The following is a 22,972-nucleotide window of genomic DNA, read 5'->3' on the forward strand; positions in this document are numbered from 1 at the left end:
ACAGTTCATGGCTATGACCACTAGAGTTAAGCTATAACTTATGCCAAGCTCGCAGCAGCAGCAATTGCACAGGCACAGTTCCTATGCCTGCGCGATTGCCATGACGCAAGTTTACGTCATCGGTAGTGAACCCCGACCGGACCAGAACTTAAACTTGCAACAAAGGTCGTGAAGGCTTTAAGCAAACTAAAATATAATTGCAGTATAATTACACTGTACCATTAGCAGGACACAGATCTTCTGAGGAAGGCTCATTGCTGAGAACTGTACAGGGTAAAAGGAACTAATTAAAATAAAATCTAAACCTGTACAGCATGGCTTGTTTGCATAACCTATACAGGGGATAGTCAATCTTCTCTTCAAGCACAGAAAAAACAGATAATATCAATAAACATTCACAGGCAAAGGCTTAGATAAATGGACTTTATTATTGAACGCAGCACTCAGTTCAGACATCTGAAATAAACCTGAAAAGACAAAAGAGAAAAAAAAATAAATTAAAATATATAAAGTTTTTGGTAACAGAATTTCCGAAGTACAATTAATAAGTGTCCAAACCCACAAAAACGCATTTAGCATACTTACAACTACTAACACAAATGTGTTAGTCTACCTGTAAGTCTGGGGACACACGAGAATTAATGCGAGTCAATCACATAACACTCGGCTTACACTCCAGCAGAGCGGGAGCAAAGTGTCATGCGACTGATGCGATCCTGCGATTGCAGCACAGCCGGGGAGGAGGGGCAGGTGGGCGCTGCAGAAGAAAGAGGGCTTAATCTCCCCATCTCCTCCATTGTCAGCTGATGCGATCCTTGCACTGCACTCGCATTACACTGGTGTAATGCAAGTGCAGTGCGAGGTTTGTCTCGCACCCATAGATTTGTATGGGTGCGAGTGAAAAATCAGATTCCACCTGCAGCATGCTGTGATTGTTTACTCTGTCATATTAGGGCTGAGGGGGAAAAAAAAAAATACTCATGGGAGCAACCCCATTGGTCCAGGTGGAATTTTTCAATTCTTTCAATTTTTCTTGCCGTATGTGCTCAGCCTAACAAGCAATACAGGTCATCATGTAAACTCCTACAGCGACTATTTCCAATATAACAATGCTGAAAACCACAAAAAGAGGCACAGTCCACAGCCAAACCAGACAATATCAAGTCTGATTGTGATTAACAGCCAGGAATAAGGGAATATATGGTAGCAATCCTGCTAAAGCTGGAATTGTGGTAGCCTGTGGGTGTCCACCAGCAGTCTGCTCCTGGCAGAAAATTGTGGAAGCACTTTCCTCCAAAACGAAGAAATGCTTTCACAAAGTGTAGGGACAGAACATTACAACTAATTAGAAGCCTCTGAACTGAGCGCTACTTTTGTTAAAGACAAAACTTGATATGCATAGGGATAAGTCAGAACCTTTTCAAGTTATGGCCCCACACACAACAGATAAATGCCAATTTCAGCTTGAATGTTAAATTGTCCAGACAGAAATAAATAAACAGAGTAAAAGAGCATCAGTCTGAATTTTGTTTAGCAGAGTGAATAAAAAAATCTCGGCCAAGTGCATGGCGGAGACAGGAGAGATAAGTGTTGGTTGAACAATTGTTTCCCTGACAGCCATCTAATGTGTATGGCCAGCTGTGCAGAAGACTGCTTCTTATACACACATTAGTGATTACAGTGGTGATGTAGACTGCCCATCACACCTCACATCACATGTGCATATGTCACCTTAATGTCACTAGGCACCAGAATATCAACTTACCTCTTAATCTTCAGATTGCTGAACTGTTCCCTTCTCGGAGACATAGATGCCATCCAAAAACTTTCTGATATCCTTGTTCTTGACTGTGGTGGCTTGTTGGATCAAAGCAGCTGAAAGCAAAAAACAAGCAAGTTGAAATTTATGCCTCCTCCGACAGTGGCCACAAGCATGCAGCATAGGACTTTGGACATTTCGCATTCATTTCTCACTGTTTTTCTGCAGAAAAGCTACTATTTAGGGCATGTGCTCATGTGACGCCCTGGGCAAGCCAGGGGTCACAGGTCACAACACAACACGTACCCCACATTCCCTGCAGGTACACACTAAGTCAAAACTAAAATCCTTGTTGCCTTCCTCTAGGAGCTGGTGTCCACACCAGGGGGTGGGCCAGGCGGTTGGCTCCACCCACCGAGGAGTTCACAGCTCTGGAGGCGGGAAAACCAGGCAGTTAAGCTAGGGAAGTAAAGGAGTAAACAGCTAAGACAAGCTTGAGAGTTGAAAGTGAAAGGAAGTGAAGTGAAGTGGTAAAGTAGAGAAAGTGAAGAAAGTGACAGCAAGCAGCCTGAAGTTAGTCCGGGTGTGTGCCCCGGACTGAGACAGCAAGGTTGGCAGACGGCGGTGACCGTCTGCAGGCGAGACTGATTGAAGGTTGCCGAAAGGACCGTGGACGGGTGGTGACCCGGCGGTACCGGAGCGGTATACGAAGATTAGTCATTACCAGGGCAGGTTCCTTTCGGATCCCGGCAAGGCTAGGAGTCGCCATAATTTGCCAAATCCGTCAGTGAAGGGGACGACTGTCTCCCAACAACCAAGTCCCGTTTGAAGGCAACAGTCCAACCGTTAAGGGGAGACATCGCCACCGCCAAGGCACCAGTTTCCCAGGGCAAGCGCCTGCGGGCAAGAGTGGAGCTCCTCCGGTTCATATCCAAGCTGGGGAGCGGGTTACTGGTGGGGACCCATCGCTACCAAACAACAACACATAGGTGCAGGGAAGAGACAGTCACCGTCAACTGCAGGGGACATCGGCAACGTAACAGTCTGAGGGACCCGTCCAACCAGCCGTTTGTTTACCGAGAACTGTGTTGTGTTTACTGGCTGAGTGAGTACCTCCGTGCCATGTGGCACAGCGCTGCCCCTGCACCTCCACAGGCCCCTAGCCCGCCTGTCCACCATCCCAACTCCATCACTGGGCCCCGGGATCACCAACCCCTACCCACGGAGGGGCAACACAACAACTGGCTGCTCCATACCATCACTCCCGGGATCCCCAGCCAGAGCAGCGGTGGTGTACATTCAACCACCACAACCGTGGGTGGCGTCACGGACAATAAACAATCCCCACACCCAAACCCCCTTTCACTCACGGGCGAGGAGCGCCGCTAGAGTCCCCGGGATCCGGCCCATCGCTCGAGCCACCGAGCAGCAGCGGGCCGCAGCAGCCGGACCCGAGCAGTGGGAGAGCGCGGCGTCCCCTCCTCCGCCCGCGACAACTTGGCGTCACGAACAGGATCTTACCACTCTGCCGTCTGGTAGAGGTGCGCCTTGTTACCGCCGGAGGTGTCCGGCCAGAAAATTTCAGAAGCCGCCATCTTTGGCGCGAAGAGTTCCCGCTCGAGTGTCTTCGAGTAGCAGAGGCGCGAAGGCCAAAACCCCGCCCCGATAGAGGAGGGGCCGGAAAGAAGCTAAGGGGGACGCGATGGCGGCTGGCTGCATGTGAACGCCGCTATAAAAGCAGGGACGCCAGGACTCTGCGGTCACCCTGTTCCTGGAAGGAGTTGCCAGCAGAATGTGGATGCCGTCCCGAAGCACCATAGCCCCCGCGCCGGGAACCGCGGCGTGGGTGGAGATCCGGACCGCGCAGCTCTATCAAAGGCTGCAGGTCAAAATGCAGATCCTCATGGAGGAGTGGGAGGCCGACATACGGATGTGATAGCGACCGTGCGGAGACGCGAGGAGGAAGCCGAGGAAGGGAGGGTGAGTGACCCACGCCCCGATGCCCTTGATGGGCCGGTCATCGCGGCTGCGGGACCCGGTCCAAGCCCTCTCGCTCTGTTGCCTCCCTCGCCACCCGTCTCGGAAGCTGTGACCCCGCCACTAGGCCCGCTGCCACCGCAACCGATAGCGATACCCAGCATGCCCGCCCCGGCGGGCCGACCTGTAGCCGGAGCCCGTAGCAAGTCGGAGGTGCTGCCATGGAAGGCCCCGAAGTCTGCACCGGAGGCAGCCCCTGAGAAGTCCCCCGAGCCGGAGCTGATGACCCGTTCCGAGCCGAAGGCCCAGCCGCGGAAAGCCCCTGTGCCCATCCCCCACACCTCGGCTGAGGTTGCGCCGGGTTGTCGCTGCAAGGCGGCGCCCAGGGCCAAGACGCCGCGGGACCTGCCGCCCAGATCCCTGACAGTGGGCAGCGCCCAGAATGTTCCGCGGGGCCCGACCCGTGCGCCGGAGCTTGCAGCAGCACCATATTGGGACAGGGAGCCGGTACCGTTGGGCCCGGAGATCGGTGAAAGAGAAAAGAAGAAAGCGGAATTGGTGGCCCGTGCAATCCGGGAGAAGGAGAACCTCCACCAGGAGAGCCGAGTGAGTTCTGCACCCCCTCCCTCAGATGAAGCCGATGACTTGGAGTAGGGCAGCGGAGCACCATTGTCCAGTCCCCGTTGGGACCACCACTGTGTTTGTTTGAAAGTTTAAAGTGATAAGAAATGAAACCGAACAGTCCTCTGATTAACAGTGATTGAGAAAACCGGCCGTTGCCGGCACCGTTGTCCCCGTGTGGACCGTTTAAAAAGTTGCATAAGGGAGTCCTTATGGACAAGCCCGTGAACTTGCAGGGCAACCACAAACGTTAGTGGGATGTAAGTAAAAATCTGTTTGTTGCCGCTACCGTTACCGCCTCCGGAGAGGCAGGTTGGAGGGAGGGCCCGCAGTAGAGCCGGCTGGGGCCCAGCCACCACAGGAACCGGTGGCTACCCTCTGGAGGGGAAGGACAGATCCCGCTCGGGTAACTTGTGCTGGACTGGGGTCAAGGGGTGCTGCCTGGGTTTTAGGGGCAGCATCAGGGCCAGGTTACTTGGGTGGGAGAGAGAAGAGCCGCAACCGTTAAAATGTTTGCAACGTTTAAGTACCGAACCTCCCAATGTGGGATGATGTCATAAGTTGTATTATGTTTACCTCTTTTTACATATTTTCCAGAAAAACAAAAAGGAAAATAAAACCGGTGTTGGACGGGCAGCCCGAGGACGGTCTGCGTTTTGCTAAGGGGGAATGTGACACCCTGGGCAAGCCAGGGGTCACAGGTCACAACACAACACGCACCCCACATTCCCTGCAGGTACACACAAGGTCAAAACTAAAATCCTTGTTGCCTTCCTCTAGGAGCTGGTGTCCACACCAGGGGGTGGGCCAGGCGGTTGGCTCCACCCACCGAGGAGTTCACAGCTCTGGAGGCGGGAAAACCAGGCAGTTAAGCTAGGGAAGTAAAGGAGTAAACAGCTAAGACTAGCTTGAGAGTTGAAAGTGAAAGGAAGTGAAGCTGGTGAAGTGGTAAAGGAGGAAAGTAGGAGTAGTGACAGCAAGAAGCCTGAAGTTGGTCCGGGTGTGTGCCCCGGACTGAGACAGCAAGGTTGGCAGACGGCGGTGACCGTCTGCAGGCGAGACTGATTGAAGGTTGCCGAAAGGACCGTGGACGGGTGGTGACCCGGCGGTACCGGAGCGGTATACGAAGATTAGTCAGTACCAGGGCAGGGGCCTTTCGGATCCCGGCAAGGCTAGGAGTCGCCATAATTTGCCAAATCCGTCAGTGAAGGGGACGACTGTCTCCCAACAACCAAGTCCCGTTTGAAGGCAACAGTCCAACCGTTAAGGGGAGACATCGCCACCGCCAAGGCACCAGTTTCCCAGGGCAAGCGCCTGCGGGCAAGAGTGGAGCTCCTCCGGTTCATATCCAAGCTGGGGAGCGGGTTACTGGTGGGAACCCATCGCTACCAAACAACACATAGGTGCAGGGAAGAGACCGTCACCGTCAACTGCAGGGGACATCGGCAACGTAACAGTCTGAGGGACCCGTCCAACCAGCCGTTTGTTTACCGAGAACTGTGTTGTGTTTACTGGCTGAGTGAGTACCTCCGTGCCATGTGGCACAGCGCTGCCCCTGCACCTCCACAGGCCCCTAGCCCGCCTGTCCACCATCCCAACTCCATCACTGGGCCCCGGGATCACCAACCCCTACCCACGGAGGGGCAACACAACAACTGGCTGCTCCATACCATCACTCCCGGGATCCCCAGCCAGAGCAGCGGTGGTGTACATTCAATCACCACAACCGTGGGTGGCGTCACGGACAATAAACAATCCCCACACCCAAACCCCCTTTCACTCACGGGCGAGGAGCGCCGCTAGAGTCCCCGGGATCCGGCCCATCGCTCGAGCCACCGAGCAGCAGCAGGCCGCAGCAGCCGGACCCGAGCAGTGGGAGAGCGCGGCGTCCCCTCCTCCGCCCGCGACACTCATGTAGCAGATTTTCTGCCCACACAAAACTGCATGTTTTGGCAGGAAAAAAAATGCAGCGGAAAAAAGTGCTAGTTTTTTTTACGCCGTTTTCTTAACCATTTTTTTCATGGCGATTGTGGGGGTTCCTGCGGTGTACTCCCGCATCCAGCTGTCACTGCTCAGAGTGGTTCCTGCACTGCTGCTGGCATTTTAAAAAAACACAATCGTGATTGCAGCATTCAGGAGGCAGGGAGAGGAATCACTGGGACCGGATCGCTGCCATGGCAACCACTTTATTAGGCCGCTTTCACAGTAGACTACGTCTGGGTGTCCACCTGCAGAAAACGTATATGCCTGAAAATGGTGCAAGACAGAGCACACTGACTCAGTCTGCTCCATTATAGTCAATGGCCCTGACCCCGTCTGCAACATGTTTTGCGGTGGGAAGGGGCGGGGGGGTGGGGGGGTTCGGACGGATGCCCCGACGTGACCAGTGAACGTAAGTAAAGATGCAATGTGAAAGCGGCCTTATTTAGTTCCTTAGAAGACTTGAGCCTGCAATTGTATTTTACACTGCAACACAACAGTACTGCAAAGTGTAGTAAAAATTCAGTTCTATCAAGCATAGCCAGAGCCTGGTATTAGAGGGGACCAAAGATAGACGTGAAAAGCCATCTGTTCCCAGAATTGAATTACAGGTACACACACCATTATAAATACATTGCATCATGTAAAACACATTGGGGGCAGTTTTATATATTTTTTTTATTAAACTGCCCCCAATGTGGTTTACATGATGCAATGTGCACCACTAATATGGTCGTTTGGCAAAAAAGAAGGGAATTTTGTTTACTTACCGTAAATTCCTTTTCTTCTAGCTCCAATTGGGAGACCCAGACAATTGGGTGTATAGCTTCTGCCTCCGGAGGCCACACAAAGTATTACACTAAAAGTGTAAACCCCTCCCCTTCTGCCTATACACCCCCCCGTGCATCACGGGCTCCTCAGTTTTGGTGCAAAAGCAGTAAGGAGCAAACTTATAAATTGGTCTAAGGTAAATTCAATCCGAAGGATGTTCGGAGAACTGAAAACCATGAACCAAGAACAATTCAACATGAACAACATGTGTACACAAAAAAACAACAGCCCGAAGGGAACAGGGGCGGGTGCTGGGTCTCCCAATTGGAGCTAGAAGAAGAAGGGAATTTTGTTTACTTACCGTAAATTCCTTTTCTTCTAGCTCCAATTGGGAGACCCAGACAATTGGGTGTATAGCTATGCCTCCGGAGGCCACACAAAGTATTACACTAAAAGTGTAAAGCCCCTCCCCTTCTGCCTATACACCCCCCGTGCTCACGGGCTCCTCAGTTTTGGTGCAAAAGCAAGAAGGAGGAAAAAAAATTATAATTGGTTTAAAGTAAATTCAATCCGAAGGAATATCGGAGAACTGAAACCATTCAACATGAACAACATGTGTACACAAAAAACAGGGGCGGGTGCTGGGTCTCCCAATTGGAGCTAGAAGAAAAGGAATTTACGGTAAGTAAACAAAATTCCCTTCTTTGTCGCTCCATTGGGAGACCCAGACAATTGGGACGTCCAAAAGCAGTCCCTGGGTGGGTAAATAATACCTCATAATAGAGCCGCAACCGGCTCCGTCCTACAGGTGGGCAACCGCCGCCTGAAGGACTCGCCTACCTAGGCTGGCATCTGCCGAAGCATAGGTATGCACCTGATAGTGTTTCGTGAAAGTGTGCAGGCTCGACCAGGTAGCCGCCTGACACACCTGCTGAGCCGTAGCCTGGTGCCGCAAAGCCCAGGACGCTCCCACGGCCCTGGTAGAATGGGCCTTCAGCCCTGAGGGAACCGGAAGCCCGGAGGAACGATAAGCCTCGAGAATTGGTTCCTTGATCCACCGAGCCAGGGTTGATTTGGAAAGCTCGTGTCCCTTTACGCTGGCCAGCGACAAGGACAAAAAGTGCATCCGAGCGGCGCAGAGGCGCCGTACGAGAAATGTAGAATCTGAGTGCTCTCACCAGATCTAACAAGTGCAAATCCTTTTCACATTGGTGAACTGGATGAGGACAAAAAGAGGGTAAGGAGATATCCTGATTGAGATGAAAGGGGGATACCACCTTAGGGAGAAAGTCCGGAACCGGACGCAGAACCACCTTGTCCTGGTGAACCACCAGGAAGGGGGCTTTGCATGACAGCGCTGCTAGCTCAGACGCTCTCCGAAGCGAAGTGACTGCTACTAGGAAAACCACCATCTGCGAAAGGCGTGAGAGAGAGATATCCCTCATTGGCTCGAACGGTGGAGGGTTCTAACGGACGCTTGTAAGGAGGTACGATGTGACAAACCCCCTGCAGGAACGTGCGTACCTGTGGAAGTCTGGCTAGGCGCTTCTGAAAAAAAGACAGAGCGCAGAGACTTGTCCCTTAAGGGAGCCTAGTGACAAACCCTTTTCTAATCCGGATTGAAGGAAGGACAGAAAAGTGGGCAAGGTAAACGGCCAGGGAGAAACACCCTGAGCAGAGCAACACGACAGGAATATTTTCCACGTCCTGTGGTAGATCTTGGCGGACATTGGTTTCCTAGCCTGTCTCATGGTGGCAATGACCTCTTGAGATAATCCTGAAGACGCTAGGATCCAGGACTCAATGGCCACACAGTCAGGTTCAGGGCCGCAGAATTCAGATGGAAAAACGGCCCTTGAGACAGCAAGTCTGGTCGGTCTGGTAGTGCCCACGGTTGGCCCACCGTGAGATGCCACAGATCCGGGTACCACGACCTCCTCGGCCAGTCTGGAGCGTCGAGGATGGCGCGGCGGCAGTCGGCCCTGATCTTGCGTAACACTCTGGGCAACAGTGCCAGAGGAGGAAACACATAAGGGAGTTGAAACTGCGACCAATCCTGAACTAAGGCGTCTGCCGCCAGAGCTCTGTGGTCTTGAGACCGTGCCATGAACGTCGGGACCTTGTTGTTGTGCCGGGACGCCATTAGGTCGACGTCCGGCATGCCCCAGCGGCAACAGATCTCCTGAAACACGTCCGGGTGAAGGGACCATTCCCCTGCGTCCATGCCCTGGCGACTGAGAAAGTCTGCTTCCCAGTTTTCTACGCCCGGGATGTGAACTGCGGATATGGTGGAGGCTGTGGCTTCCACCCACAGCAGAATCCGCCGAACTTCCTGGAAGGCTTGCCGACTGCGTGTCCCGCCTTGGTGGTTGATGTATGCCACCGCTGTGGAGTTGTCCGACTGAATTCGGATCTGTTTGCCTTCCAGCCACGGCTGGAACGCCTTTAGGGCAAGATACACTGCCCTTATCTCCAGAACATTGATCTGAAGTGAGGACTCTTGCTGAGTCCAAGTCCCCTGAGCCCTGTGGTGGAGAAAGACCGCTCCCCACCCTGACAGGCTCGCGTCCGTCGTGACCACAGCCCAGGATGGGGGCAGGAAGGATTTCCCCTTCGACAGAGAAGTGGGAAGAAGCCACCACCGAAGGGAAGCTTTGGTTGCCTGAGAGAGGGAGACGTTCCTGTCGAGGGACGTCGGTTTCCTGTCCCATTTGCGTAGGATGTCCCATTGAAGAGGACGCAGGTGAAACTGCGCGAAAGGGACTGCCTCCATTGCTGCCACCATCTTCCCCAGGAAGTGCATGAGGCGCCTCAAGGGGTGTGACTGACCTTGAAGGAGAGATTGCACCCCCGTCTGTAGTGAACGCTGCTTGTTCAGCGGAAGCTTCACTATCGCTGAGAGGGTATGAAACTCCATGCCAAGATATGTCAGCGATTGGGCCGGTGTCAGATTTGACTTTGGAAAATTGATCATCCACCCGAAACTCTGGAGAGTCTCCAGAGTAGCGTTGAGGCTGTGCTGGCATGCCTCTTGGGAGGGAGCCTTGACCAGCAGATCGTCTAAGTAAGGGATCACCGAGTGACCCTGGCAGTGGAGGACCGCGACTACTGTAGCCATGACCTTGGTGAAAACCCGGGGGGCTGTCGCCAGGCCGAACGGCAGTGCCACGAACTGAAGGTGTTCGTCTCCTATGGCGAAGCGCAGGAAGCGCTGATGCTCTGGAGCAATCGGAACGTGGAGATAAGCATCTTTGATATCGATCGATGCAAGGAAATCTCCTTGGGACATTGAGGCGATGACGGAGCGGAGGGATTCCATCCGGAACCGCCTGGTCTTTACGTGTTTGTTGAGCAGTTTTAGGTCCAGGACAGGACGGAAAGACCCGTCCTTCTTTGGAACCACAAACAGGTTGGAGTAAAAACCGTGACCCTGTTGCTGAAGAGGAACAGATCACCACTCCTTCTGCCTTTAGAGTGTCCAACGCCTGCAGAAGAGCATCGGCTCGCTCGGAAGGCGGAGATGTTCTGAAGAATCGAGTCGGAGGACGAGAGCTGAACTCTATCCTGTAACCGTGAGACAGAATGTCTCTCACCCAACGGTCTTTTACCTGTGGCAGCCAGGTGTCGCAAAAGCGGGAGAGCCTGCCACCGACCGAGGATGCGGTGTGAGGCGGCCGTAAGTCATGAGGAAGCCGCCTTGGTAGCGGCACCTCCGGCGGTCTTTTTAGGGCGTGACTTAGACCGCCATGAATCGGAGTTCCTCTGATCCTTCTGAGGCCTTTTGGACGAGGAGAATTGGGCTCTGCCCGCACCCCGAAAGGACCGAAACCTCGACTGTCCCCTCCTCTGTTGGGGTGTGTTTGGTTTGGCCTGGGGTAAGGATGTTTCCTTTCCCTTGGATTGTTTGATGATTTCATCCAATCTCTCACCAAACAAACGGTCGCCAGAAAATGGCAAACCGATTAAGCACTTTTTGGCAATCGAATCTGCCTTCCATTCCCGTAGCCACAAGGCCCTGCGTAATGCCACCGAATTGTCGGCTGCAACCGCCGTACGGCTCGCAGAGTCCAGGATAGCATTAATAGCGTAGGACGCAAATACCGACGTTTGAGAGGTTATGGAAGCCACTTGCGGCGCAGACGTACGTGTGAGTGCGTCAATTTGGGCTTGACCCGCTGAGATAGCTTGGAGTGCCCATACTGCTGCGAATGCTGGAGCGAAAGACGCGCCGATAGCCTCATAGATGGATTTCAACCAGAGCTCCATCTGTCTGGCAGTGGCATCCTTGAGTGAAGCCCCATCTTCAACTGCAACTATGGATCTAGCCGCCAGTCTGGAGATTGGAGGATCCACCTTAGGACACTGAGTCCAGCCCTTGACCACGTCAGGGGGGAAGGGATAACGTGTATCCTTAAGGCGCTTGGAAAAACGCTTATCTGGACAAACTCGGTGTTTCTGGACTGCCTCTCTGAAGTCGGAGTGATCCAGAAACATACTCGTACGCTTGGGGAACCTGAAACGGAACTTCTCCTGCTGAGAAGCTGACTCCTCTGCTGGAGGAGCTGAGGGAGAAATATCCAACATTTGATTTATGGACGCAATAAGATCATTCACTATGGCGTCCCCATCAGGAGTATCAAGGTTGAGAGCGGCCTCAGGATCAGAATCCTGATCAGCTACCTCCGCTTCATTATACAGAGAGTCATCTCTCTGAGACCCTGAACAATGTGATGAGGTCGAGGGGATTTCCAAGCGAGCTCGCTTAGGCGGTCTGGGACTGCGGTCCGTGTTAGAGACCTCACCCTGGGATCTATGAGACACCCTGGGGGGACATTGTTGTTCCAACTGAGGGGAACCAGGGGGCAGTGATTCCACAGTGCCCATGGTCTGAGATACCGGTCTGGACTGCAAAGCTTCTAGAATCTTAGCCATAGTTTCAGAAAGTCTGTCAGTAAAAACTGCAAACTCCGTCCCTGTCACCTGGACAGTGTTAGCTGGTTGTTCCCCCTGGGCCCCCCTTAGCAGAGGCTCCGGCTGAGTAAGTGCCACAGGGGCCGAGCAGTGCACACAATGAGGGTCAGTGGAACCTGCCGGTAGCGAGGTTGTACATGCGGCGCAGGCAGCATAGTAAGCCTGTGTTTTGGCACCCCTGCTTCTTGTGGGCGCCATATTGTTGTCTCCTTTGAGCAACACAACAGGGTATATAGCCAAAAATCAACTGTGCACCATACAGTGTAAAGTATAGCCTGTAAACATATAAACTATAATCACACTTCTGCACAAGTGGGGCCAGCACCTCAGGTGCTGCTTACCGCCCGTTTAAAGCGGTTGTGTGGCCACCAGAATCCCTGCCTGGGTCCCCCAGAGCTTGTCTCCCCTCTGCAGCGTCCGAGGAGCTGACAGGAATGGCTGCCGGCGTCCTGAGGAGAGGAGGGAGCCGTGGGCGTGACCCAGAAAGTGCGGGAACTGGTGCCTCACTGTGCACAGTGAGGGGGGTGGAGTATGCAAAGCATGCTCCAGCCCTCAGTGCTGCCGTGCTGTACAGCGTCCCGCCCTTACCCTGACTGGCAGGGCTGGGGGCGGGAAGAAAAAGAGACTAGGCCCAAAAGCCGGGGACTCGAGTTATAAGTGCGGCCGCCGTATAAGCGCGGCCGGCGCAGAGTCCCCGGCGCACTAACAGTCCCAGCCGCGCCTCAGTAATAACAATGGCAGCGGCGGTCAGCGCGGTAGTCCCCATACACAAACACACTCAGCGACGCTGCAGTGTATAATGGCACAAATGCGGTCAGCGCCGCGGTCCCCGGTGCACTAGCACACCCAGCAATGCTGGAGTGTTGCTGTGCGCGGTCCCCACGGGGACACAGAGTACCTTAAAGTAGCAGGGCCATGTCCCTGAACGATACTCGGCTCCTATCCAGCAGGCTCCTCAGGAGTTGTGGATGAAGCACGGTCTCAGTGCCTGGAGACCGATAGGATCCCACTTCACCCAGAGCCCTAAGGGGGATGGGGAAGGAAAACAGCATGTGGGCTCCAGCCTCCGTACCCGCAATGGATACCTCAACCTTAACAACACCGCCGACAAGAGTGGGGTGAGAAGGGAGCATGCTGGGGGCCCTGTATGGGCCCACTTTTCTTCCATCCGACATAGTCAGCAGCTGCTGCTGACTAATCTGTGGAGCTGTGCGTGCATGTCTGCCTCCTTCGCACAAAGCAAAAAACTGAGGAGCCCGTGGGAGCACGGGGGGTGTATAGGCAGAAGGGGAGGGGCTTTACACTTTTAGTGTAATACTTTGTGCGGCCTCCGGAGGCATAGCCTATACACCCAATTGTCTGGGTCTCCCAATGGAGCGACAAAGAAAGGGAGACGTTCCTGTCGAGGGACGTCGACTTCCTGTCCCATTTGCGGAGAATGTCCCATTGAAGTGGGCGCAGATGAAACTGCGCAAAAGGAACTGCCTCCATTGCTGCCACCATCTTCCCTAGGAAGTGCATGAGGCGCCTCAGGGGGTGTGACTGACCATGAAGGAGAGATTGCACCCCTGTCTGTAGTGAACGCTGTTTGTTCAGCGGAAGCTTCACTATCGCTGAGAGAGTATGAAACTCCATGCCAAGATATGTCAGTGATTGGGCCGGTGTCAGATTTGACTTTGGAAAATTGATGATCCACCCGAAACTCTGGAGAGTTTCCAGAGCAATGTTCAGGCTGTGTTGGCATGCCCCTTGAGAGGGTGCCTTGACAAGTAGATCGTCTAAGTAAGGGATCACCGAGTGTCCCTGAGAGTGTAGGATTGCCACCACTGTTGCCATGACCTTGGTGAAGACCCGTGGGGCTGTTGCCAGGCCAAAAGGTAGTGCCACGAACTCAAGGTGTTCGTCCCCTATGGCGAAGCGCAGGAAGCGCTGATGCTCTGGCGCAAATCGGTACGTGGAGATAAGCATCTTTGATGTCTATTGATGCCAAGAAATCTCCTTGGGACATTGAGGCAATGACGGAGCGGAGCGATTCCATCCGGAACCACCTGGTTTTCACATGCTTGTTGAGCAGCTTTAGGTCCAGAACGGGACGGAAGGATCCGTCCTTTTTTGGCACCACGAACAAGTTGGAGTAAAAACCGTGACCCCGTTGCTGAAGAGGAACCGGGATCACCACTCCTTCCGCCTTCAGGGTGCCCACCGCCTGCATAAGAGCCTCGGCTCTGTCGGGGGGTGGAGATGTTCTGAAGAAACGAGTCGGAGGACGAGAGTTGAACTCTATCCTGTAACCGTGAGATAGAATGTCTCTCACCCATCGGTCTTTTACTTGTGGCAGCCAGGCGTCGCAAAAGCGGGAGAGCCTGCCACCGACCGAGGATGCGGTTTGAGGAGGCCGAAAGTCATGAGGAGGCCGCTTTGGGAGCGGTTGCTCCGGCGGTCTTTTTAGGACGTGACTTAGACCGCCATGCATCGGAGTTCCTCTGATCTTTCTGAGGCCTTTTGGACGAGGAAAATTGAGATCTGCCCGCGGTCCGAAAGGACCGAAACCTCGATTGTACCTTCCGTGGTTGAGGTCTGTTTGGTTTGGACTGGGGTAAGGATGAATCCTTTCCCTTGGATTGTTTAATGATTTCATCCAATCGCTCACCAAACAAGCGGTCGCCAGCCAATGGCAAACCGGTTAAGAACTTTTTGGAAGCAGAGTCTGCCTTCCATTCACGTAGCCACATGGCCCTGCGGAGTACCACCGAGTTGGCGGATGCCACCGCCGTACGGCTCGCAGAGTCCAGGATAGCATTAATGGCGTAGGACGCAAACGCCGACGCCTGATTGGTTAAGGACACCACTTGCGGGGCAGATGTACGTGTTACGGCATGAATCTGCGCCTGACAAGCTGAGATAGCTTGGAGTGCCCATACGGCAGCGAATGCTGGGACAAAAGACGCGCCTATAGCTTCATAGATGGATTTCAACCATAGTTCCATCTGTCTGTCAGTGGCATCTTTGAGTGAAGCCCCATCTTCCACTGCAACTATGGATCTAGCCGCCAGTCTGGAGATTGGAGGATCCACCTTAGGACACAGTCCAGCCCTTGACAACCTCGGGGGGGAAGGGATAACGTGTGTCCTTAAGGCGCTTGGAAAAACGCTTGTCTGGACAGTCTCGGTTTTTTTGGATTGCCTCTCTGAAGTCAGAGTGATCCAGAAACATATTTAATGTACGCTTTGGAAACCTGAAACGGAACTTCTCCTGAGAAGCAGACTCCTCAATTGGAGGAGCTGGGGGAGAAGAAGGGAATTTTGTTACTTACCGTAAATTCCTTTTCTTCTAGCTCTTATTGGGAGACCCAGACGATTGGGTGTATAGCACTGCCTCCGGAGGCCACACAAAGCAATTACACTAAAAAGTGTAAGGCCCCTCCCCTTCTGGCTATACACCCCCAGTGGGATCACTGGCTCACCAGTTTTAGTGCAAAAGCAAGAAGGAGGAAAGCCAATAACTGGTTTAAACAAATTCTCTCCGAGTAACATCGGAGAACTGAAAACCGTTCAACATGAACAACATGTGTACCCGCAAACAAACCAAAAATCCCGAAGGACAACAGGGCGGGTGCTGGGTCTCCCAATAAGAGCTAGAAGAAAAGGAATTTACGGTAAGTAACAAAATTCCCTTCTTCTTCAGCGCTCTATTGGGAGACCCAGACGATTGGGACGTCCAAAAGCTGTCCCTGGGTGGGTAAAGAATACCTCATGTTAGAGCTGCAAGACAGCCCTCCCCTACGGGGAGGCAACTGCCGCCTGCAGGACTCTTCTACCTAGGCTGGCGTCCGCCGAAGCATAGGTATGCACCTGATAATGTTTGGTGAAAGTGTGCAGACTCGACCAGGTAGCTGCCTGGCACACCTGTTGAGCCGTAGCCTGGTGTCGTAATGCCCAGGACGCACCCACGGCTCTGGTAGAATGGGCCTTCAGCCCTGATGGAACCGGAAGCCCAGCAGAACGGTAGGCTTCAAGAATTGGTTCTTTGATCCATCGAGCCAGGGTGGCCTTAGAAGCCTGCGACCCCTTGCGCTTACCAGCGACAAGGACAAAGAGTGCATCCGAACGGCGCAAGGGCGCCGTGCGGGAAATGTAGATTCTGAGTGCTCTCATCAGATCTAACAAATGTAAATCTTTCTCATACCGAGGAACTGCATGAGGACAAAACGAAGGCAAAGAGATATCCTGATTAAGATGAAAAGAGGATACCACCTTCGGGAGAAACTCCTGAATGGGGCGCAGCACAACCTTGTCCTGGTGGAAGACCAGGAAGGGAGCCTTGGATGATAGTGCTGCCAGCTCAGACACTCTCCGAAGAGATGTGATCGCTACCAGAAAAGCCACTTTCTGTGATAGTCTAGAAAGTGAAACCTCCCTCAGAGGCTCGAAGGGCGGCTTCTGGAGGGCAACTAGTACCCTGTTCAGATCCCATGGATCTAACGGCCGCTTGTACGGGGGAACGATATGGCAAACCCCCTGTAGGAACGTGCGCACCTTAGGAAGGCGTGCCAAACGCCTCTGAAAAAAGACGGATAGCGCCGAGACCTGACCTTTAAGGGAGCTGAGCGACAAACCTTTTTCTAACCCAGATTGCAGGAAAGAAAGAAAGGTAGGCAATGCAAATGGCCAGGGAGACACTCCCTGAGCAGAGGACCAGGATAAGAATATCCTCCACGTTCTGTGGTAGATCTTAGCGGACGTTGGCTTCCTAGCCTGTCTCATGGTGGCAACGACCCCTTGGGACAATCCTGAAGACGCTAGGATCCAGGACTCAATGGCCACACAGTCAGGTTCAGGGCCGCAGAATTCCGATGGAAAAACGGCCCTTGGGACAGTAAGTCTGGTCGGTCTGGGAGTGCCCACGGTTGGCCGACCGTGAGCTGCCACAGATCCGGATACCACGCCCTCCTCGGCCAGTCTGGGGCGACAAGTATGACGCGGCTGCAATCGGATCTGATCTTGCGTAGCACTCTGGGCAAGAGTGCCAGAGGTGGAAACACATAAGGGAGCCGGAACTGCGACCAATCTTGCACTAGGGCGTCTGCCGCCAGCGCTCTTTGATCGCGAGACCGTGCCATGAAGGTTGGGACCTTGTTGTTGTGCCGTGACGCCATTAGGTCGACGTCCGGCACCCCCCAGCGGCGACAGATTTCCTGAAACACGTCTGGGTGAAGGGACCATTCCCCTGCGTCCATGCCCTGGCGACTGAGGAAGTCTGCTTCCCAGTTTTCTACGCCGGGGATGTGAACTGCGGATATGGTGGAGGCTGTGGCTTCCACCCACATCAGAATCCGCCGGACTTCCTGGAAGGCTTGCCGACTGCGTGTCCCCCCTTGGTGGTTGATGTATGCCACCGCTGTGGAGTTGTCCGACTGAATTCGGATCTGCCTTCCTTCCAGCCACTGCTGGAAGGCTAGTAGGGCAAGATACACTGCTCTGATTTCCAGAACATTGATCTGAAGGGTGGACTCCTGCCGAGTCCACGTACCCTGAGCCCTGTGGTGGAGAAAAACTGCTCCCCACCCTGACAGACTCGCGTCTGTCGTGACCACCGCCCAAGACGGTGGTAGGAAGGATCTTCCCTGTGATAACGAGGTGGGAAGAAGCCACCACTGCAGAGAGTCTTTGGCCGTCTGGGAAAGGGAGACTTTCCTGTCCAGGGATGTTGACTTCCCGTCCCATTGGCGGAGAATGTCCCATTGAAGTGGACGCAGATGAAACTGCGCAAACGGAACCGCCTCTATTGCCGCCACCATCTTCCCGAGGAAGTGCATGAGGCGTCTTAAGGAGTGCGACTGACTTTGAAGGAGAGCCTGCACCCCAGTCTGTAGAGACCGCTGCTTGTCCAGCGGAAGCTTCACTATCGCTGAGAGAGTATGAAACTCCATGCCAAGATACGTTAGTGATTGGGTCGGTGACAGATTTGACTTTGGGAAGTTGATGATCCACCCGAACGCCTGGAGAGTCTCCAGTGCAACATTCAGGCTGAGTTGGCATGCCTCTTGAGAGGGTGCCTTGACCAGTAGATCGTCCAAGTAAGGGATCACAGAGTGTCCGTGAGAGTGCAAGACTGCTACCACTGCCGCCATGATCTTGGTGAACACCCGAGGGGCTGTCGCCAGACCAAATGGCAGAGCTACGAACTGAAGATGGTCGTCTCCTATCACGAAGCGTAGAAAGCGTTGGAGCTCTGTAGCAATCGGCACGTGGAGATAAGCATCTTTGATGTCTATTGATGCTATGAAATCTCCTTGAGACATTGAGGCAATGACTGAGCGGAGGGATTCCATCCGGAACCGCCTGGCGTTCACATGCTTGTTGAGCAGTTTTAGGTCCAGAACAGGACGGAAGGAGCCGTCCTTTTTTGGAACCACAAAGAGATTGGAGTAAAATCCTCGCCCCCGTTCCTGAGGGGGGACAGGGATCACGACTCCTTCTGCTCTTAGAGAGTCCACCGCCTGCAGCAGGGCATCTGCTCGGTTGGGGTGTGGGGAGGTTCTGAAGAACCGAAGTGGAGGTCGAGAACTGAACTCGATTCTGTACCCGCGAGACAAAATGTCTGTTACCCACCGGTCCTTGACCTGTGACAGCCAAATGTCGCAAAAGCGGGAGAGCCTGCCACCGACCGAGGATGCGGAGGGAGGAGGCCGAAAGTCATGAGGTAGCCGCTTTGGAAGCGGTTCCTCCATTTGCTTTCCTGGGGCGTGAGTGAGCCCGCCAGGAATCTGAGCTCCCTTGTTCTTTCTGAGTCCTTTTGGACGAGGAGAATTGGGCCTTGCCCGAGCCTCGAAAGGACCGAAACCTCGACTGCCACTTTTTCTGTTGAGGTTTACTTGCTCTGGGCTGTGGTAAGGAAGAGTCCTTACCCTTGGACTGTTTTATGATTTCAGCCAATGGCTCACCAAACAGTCTGTCTCTAGATAATGGCAAGCTGGTTAAGCATTTTTTGGAACCAGCATCTGCTTTCCAGTCCTTTAACCACAAGGCTCTGCGCAAAACCACAGAATTGGCGGACGCCATAGCGGTACGGCTCGTAGATTCTAGGACAGCATTGATAGCATAGGTCGCAAACGCAGACATTTGCGAAGTTAGGGACGCCACCTGCGGCACTGCTGGATGTATGATAGCATCCACCTGTGCTAAACCAGCTGAAATAGCTTGGAGTGCCCACACGGCCGCGAATGCTGGAGCAAACGACGCGCCGATAGCTTCATAGACAGATTTCAACCAAAGGTCCATCTGTCTGTCGTTGGCATCTTTAAGTGAAGCGCCATCCTCTACTGCGACTATGGATCTAGCCGCAAGCTTGGAAATTGGGGGATCCACCTTTGGACACTGGGTCCAGCGTTTGGCCACCTCAGAGGGAAAAGGATAACGGGTATCCTTAGAACGTTTAGAGAAACGCTTGTCTGGATGAGCGTCGTGTTTCTGGATCGATTCTCTGAAGTCAGAGTGGTCCAAAAAAGCACTTAATTTACGCTTGGGATACAGGAAATGGAACTTCTCCTGCTGTGCCGCTGCCTCCTCTGCAGAAGGGGCTGGGGGAGAAATATCCAACAGTCTATTAATTGCCGATATAAGGTCATTAACCATGGCGTCACCATCAGGGGCATCCAGATTGAAAGGAGCCTCAGGATTAGAATCCTGATCACCGTCCTCAGTCTCATCACAGAGAGACTCTTCTCGCTCAGACCCTGAGCAGTGTGATGACGTGGAGGGTCTTTCCCAGCGAGCTCGCTTAGGCTGCCTGGGACTGTCATCTGAGTCAGAGACTTCAGCCTGTGATGCTTGAGACCCCCTTGAAGTACGGATTAGTTCCAACTGAGGGGGACCGGAGAGCATAGACACAGCAGTGTCCATGGTCTGAGAAACTGGCCTGGACTGCAAGGTCTCCAGGATTTTTGACATAGTCACAGACATTTTATCAGCAAAAACTGCAAAGTCTGTCCCCGTCACCGGGGCAGGGTTCACAGGCGACTCTGCCTGGGCCACTACCACCATAGGCTCTGGCAGACGAAGTGCCACTGGGACTGAACATTGCACACAATGTGAGTCTTTGGAGCCTGCCGGTAGATCAGCCCCACATGCAGTACAAACAGTGTACACAGCCTGTGCCTTGGCACCCTTGCGTTTTGCGGATGACATGTTGCTGCCTCCTCAGAGCAGTACAGGGTGTCCAGCCAAGAAGCGACCTTACAGTGCAACTATATATATATATATATGGTACTAAGAAAAAAGTACACTAATATAACACTGAGGCACTAGTGGGGCCAGCACTAAAGTGCAGCTTACCGCCCGCTTAGGAGCGGGTGTGTGGTCGCCGAAATCCCTTTAGTCTGGGTCTCCCAGAGCCTGCTGCCTTTCCCCAGCCAGACCGCATGTGTAATGGCTGCCGGCGTCCTTGTGGAGAGGGGGGGCGGGCCCTGGGCGTATACAGACGAAGAGCGGGAAGCCTGCTTCCCACTGTGCCTAGTGAGAGGGCTGGAGCATGTAAATAAAGCTCCAGCCCTCGGCGCTGCCAATTGAGCAGCGTCTCTCCCCTACCCTGATTGACAGGGTGGGGGCGGGAACGAAGCGGCGCTAGGCCGCAGAAGCCGGGGGCTAAAGTTAGAAGCGCCGCCGCCGTAAAAGCGCGGTCGGCGCCAAGTCCCCGGCGCACCACAAGTCGCAGCTGCGCCGCCGCTCCAGTAGCGGTCGGCGCAGTAGTTCCCAACATGTAACGTCACTCAGCAAAGCTGCAGTGACCTAACCCCAGCGCACAGCGCTACTGTCCCCGGCGCACTATCAAGGCTTGCTGAGCGTTAGAGTGTCCGTGCCTGCCGGGGACACAGAGTACCTGAAAGTTGCAGGGCCTTGTCCCTGAACGGCACTCCCGCTCCAAATCCAGCAGGTTCTCTGGGTCTGTGGATGGAGCCCGGCCTCAGGGCTTGGAGGCCGGTAAGATCCCACTTCCACAGAGCCCTCCAGGGGATGTGGAAGGAAAACAGCATGTGGGCTCCAGCCTCTGTACCAGCAATAGGTACCTCAACCTTACAAGCACCACCGCGGGTGAGAAGGGAGCATGCTGGGGGCCCCATATGGGCCCTCTTTTCTTCCATCCGATATAGCCAGCAGCTACTGCTGACTACAAACAGTGGAGCTATGCGTGGATGTCTGACCTCCTTCGCACAAAGCAGAAAACTGGTGAGCCAGTGATCCCACTGGGGGTGTATAGCCAGAAGGGGAGGGGCCTTACACTTTTTAGTGTAATTGCTTTGTGTGGCCTCCGGAGGCAGTGCTATACACCCAATCGTCTGGGTCTCCCAATAGAGCGCTGAAGAAATATCCAACACCTGATTGATGGTCGCTATAAGGTCATTCACTACTGCGTCACCTTCAGGTGTATCTAGGTTGAGAGCGGCTTCAGGATCAGAATCCTGATCTGATACCTCCGCTTCATCCTCCAGAGAGTCCCCCTGCTGGGACCCTGAACAGTGTGATGAAGTGGAGGGAATTTCCCAGCGACCCCGCTTGGGCGGCCTGGGACTGCGGTCCGTGTCAGAGACCTCACCCTGGGACCTATGGGTTACCCCCGGGGCACTTTGCTGTTCCAATTGAGGGGGACCAGGGGTCAAGGATTGGATAGAGCCCGGGGCCTGAATCACCGGTCTGGACTGCAATGCTTCCAGTATTTTAGCAGACCATTTATCCATAGTCTCAGACAGTTTGTCAGCAAGGGCTGCAAACTCAGTCCCTGTCACCTGGACAGTGGTAGCAGGTGGATCCACCTGGGCCACCTGTAGCAGAGGCTCCGGCTGAGTAAGTGCCACAGGGGTCGAGCATTGCACACAATGAGGGTCAGTGGAACCTGCCGGTAGTACAGCTGTACATGAGGTACAGGTTGCAAAGTACGCCTGTGCTTTGGCACCCTTGCTTTTTGCAGATGATGTTGTCTCCTCTGAGAACAACCAGGAGGGTATATAGCCAAAATTCAACAGAGCGACCGTACAGTGCAATGTATAGCCTATATATATATATATATATATATATATATATATATATATATATATATATATATATATATATATATATATATATATATATATATATATATATATATATATATATATATATATATATATATATATATATATATATATATATATATATATATATATATATATATATATATATATATTATATATATATACACACACTTCGGTACTCAGTGGGGCCAGCACCACAGGTGCTGCTTACCGACCGCTCAGAGCGGTTGTGTGGTCACCAGATTCCCTGCCTGGGTCTCCCTGTGTTGTCTCTCCTCTCCAGCGTCTGAATCGCTGACAGGAATGGCTGCCGGCGTTCTGTGGGGAGGAGGAGACCGTGGGCGTGCCCAAGAAAAGTGCGGGAATCCAGTGCCCCACTGTACTGAGTGAGGAGGGAGGAGGATACTAATGTATGCTCCAGCCCTCCGCTGACGATCCGTGCAGCGTCCCGCCCCTCCCCTGACTGGCAGGCCTGTGGGCGGGAATAAACGACACTAGGCCGCAGAAGCCGGGGACTAAAGTTATAAGCGCGGCCGGCAATAAGCGCGGCCGCGCGGTAGTCCCCCGGCGCACTAACACCTCCAGCAGTGCTGGAAAGTGTCTGGCACAAGCGCTCCATGTCCGGCGCACTAACACACCCAGCAGTGCTGGAAAGTGTCTGGCACAAGCGCTCCATGCCCGGCGCACTAACACACCCAGCAGTGCTGGAAAGTGTCTGGCACAAGCGCTCCATGCCCGGCGCACTAACACACCCAGCAGTGCTGGAAAGTGTCTGGCACAAGCGCTCCATGCCCGGCGCACTAACACACCCAGCAGTGCTGGAAAGT

At 53.5% G+C, this 22,972-nt stretch overlaps 1 protein-coding gene across 1 annotated transcript in view; it reads right to left on the bottom strand.

The window, feature by feature from the left end:
- Positions 1 to 409: 409 nt before the first annotated feature.
- The window catches only part of RPL9 (ribosomal protein L9), a 50,152-nt gene continuing 27,589 nt past the window's right edge, over positions 410 to 22,972 (bottom strand). The window contains exons 6-7 of the mRNA XM_075333847.1: positions 1,766 to 1,875; positions 410 to 467 (exon numbers count right to left, since the gene is read on the bottom strand). Of these exons, the coding sequence (XP_075189962.1) occupies positions 1,769 to 1,875 (107 nt within the window). The 3' untranslated portion in view covers positions 410 to 467; positions 1,766 to 1,768. The remainder of the gene's footprint in view (positions 468 to 1,765; positions 1,876 to 22,972) is intronic.

Source organism: Anomaloglossus baeobatrachus, chromosome 1 (genome assembly GCF_048569485.1).
Source record: "Anomaloglossus baeobatrachus isolate aAnoBae1 chromosome 1, aAnoBae1.hap1, whole genome shotgun sequence".
Taxonomy (NCBI): Eukaryota; Metazoa; Chordata; class Amphibia; order Anura; family Aromobatidae; genus Anomaloglossus; species Anomaloglossus baeobatrachus.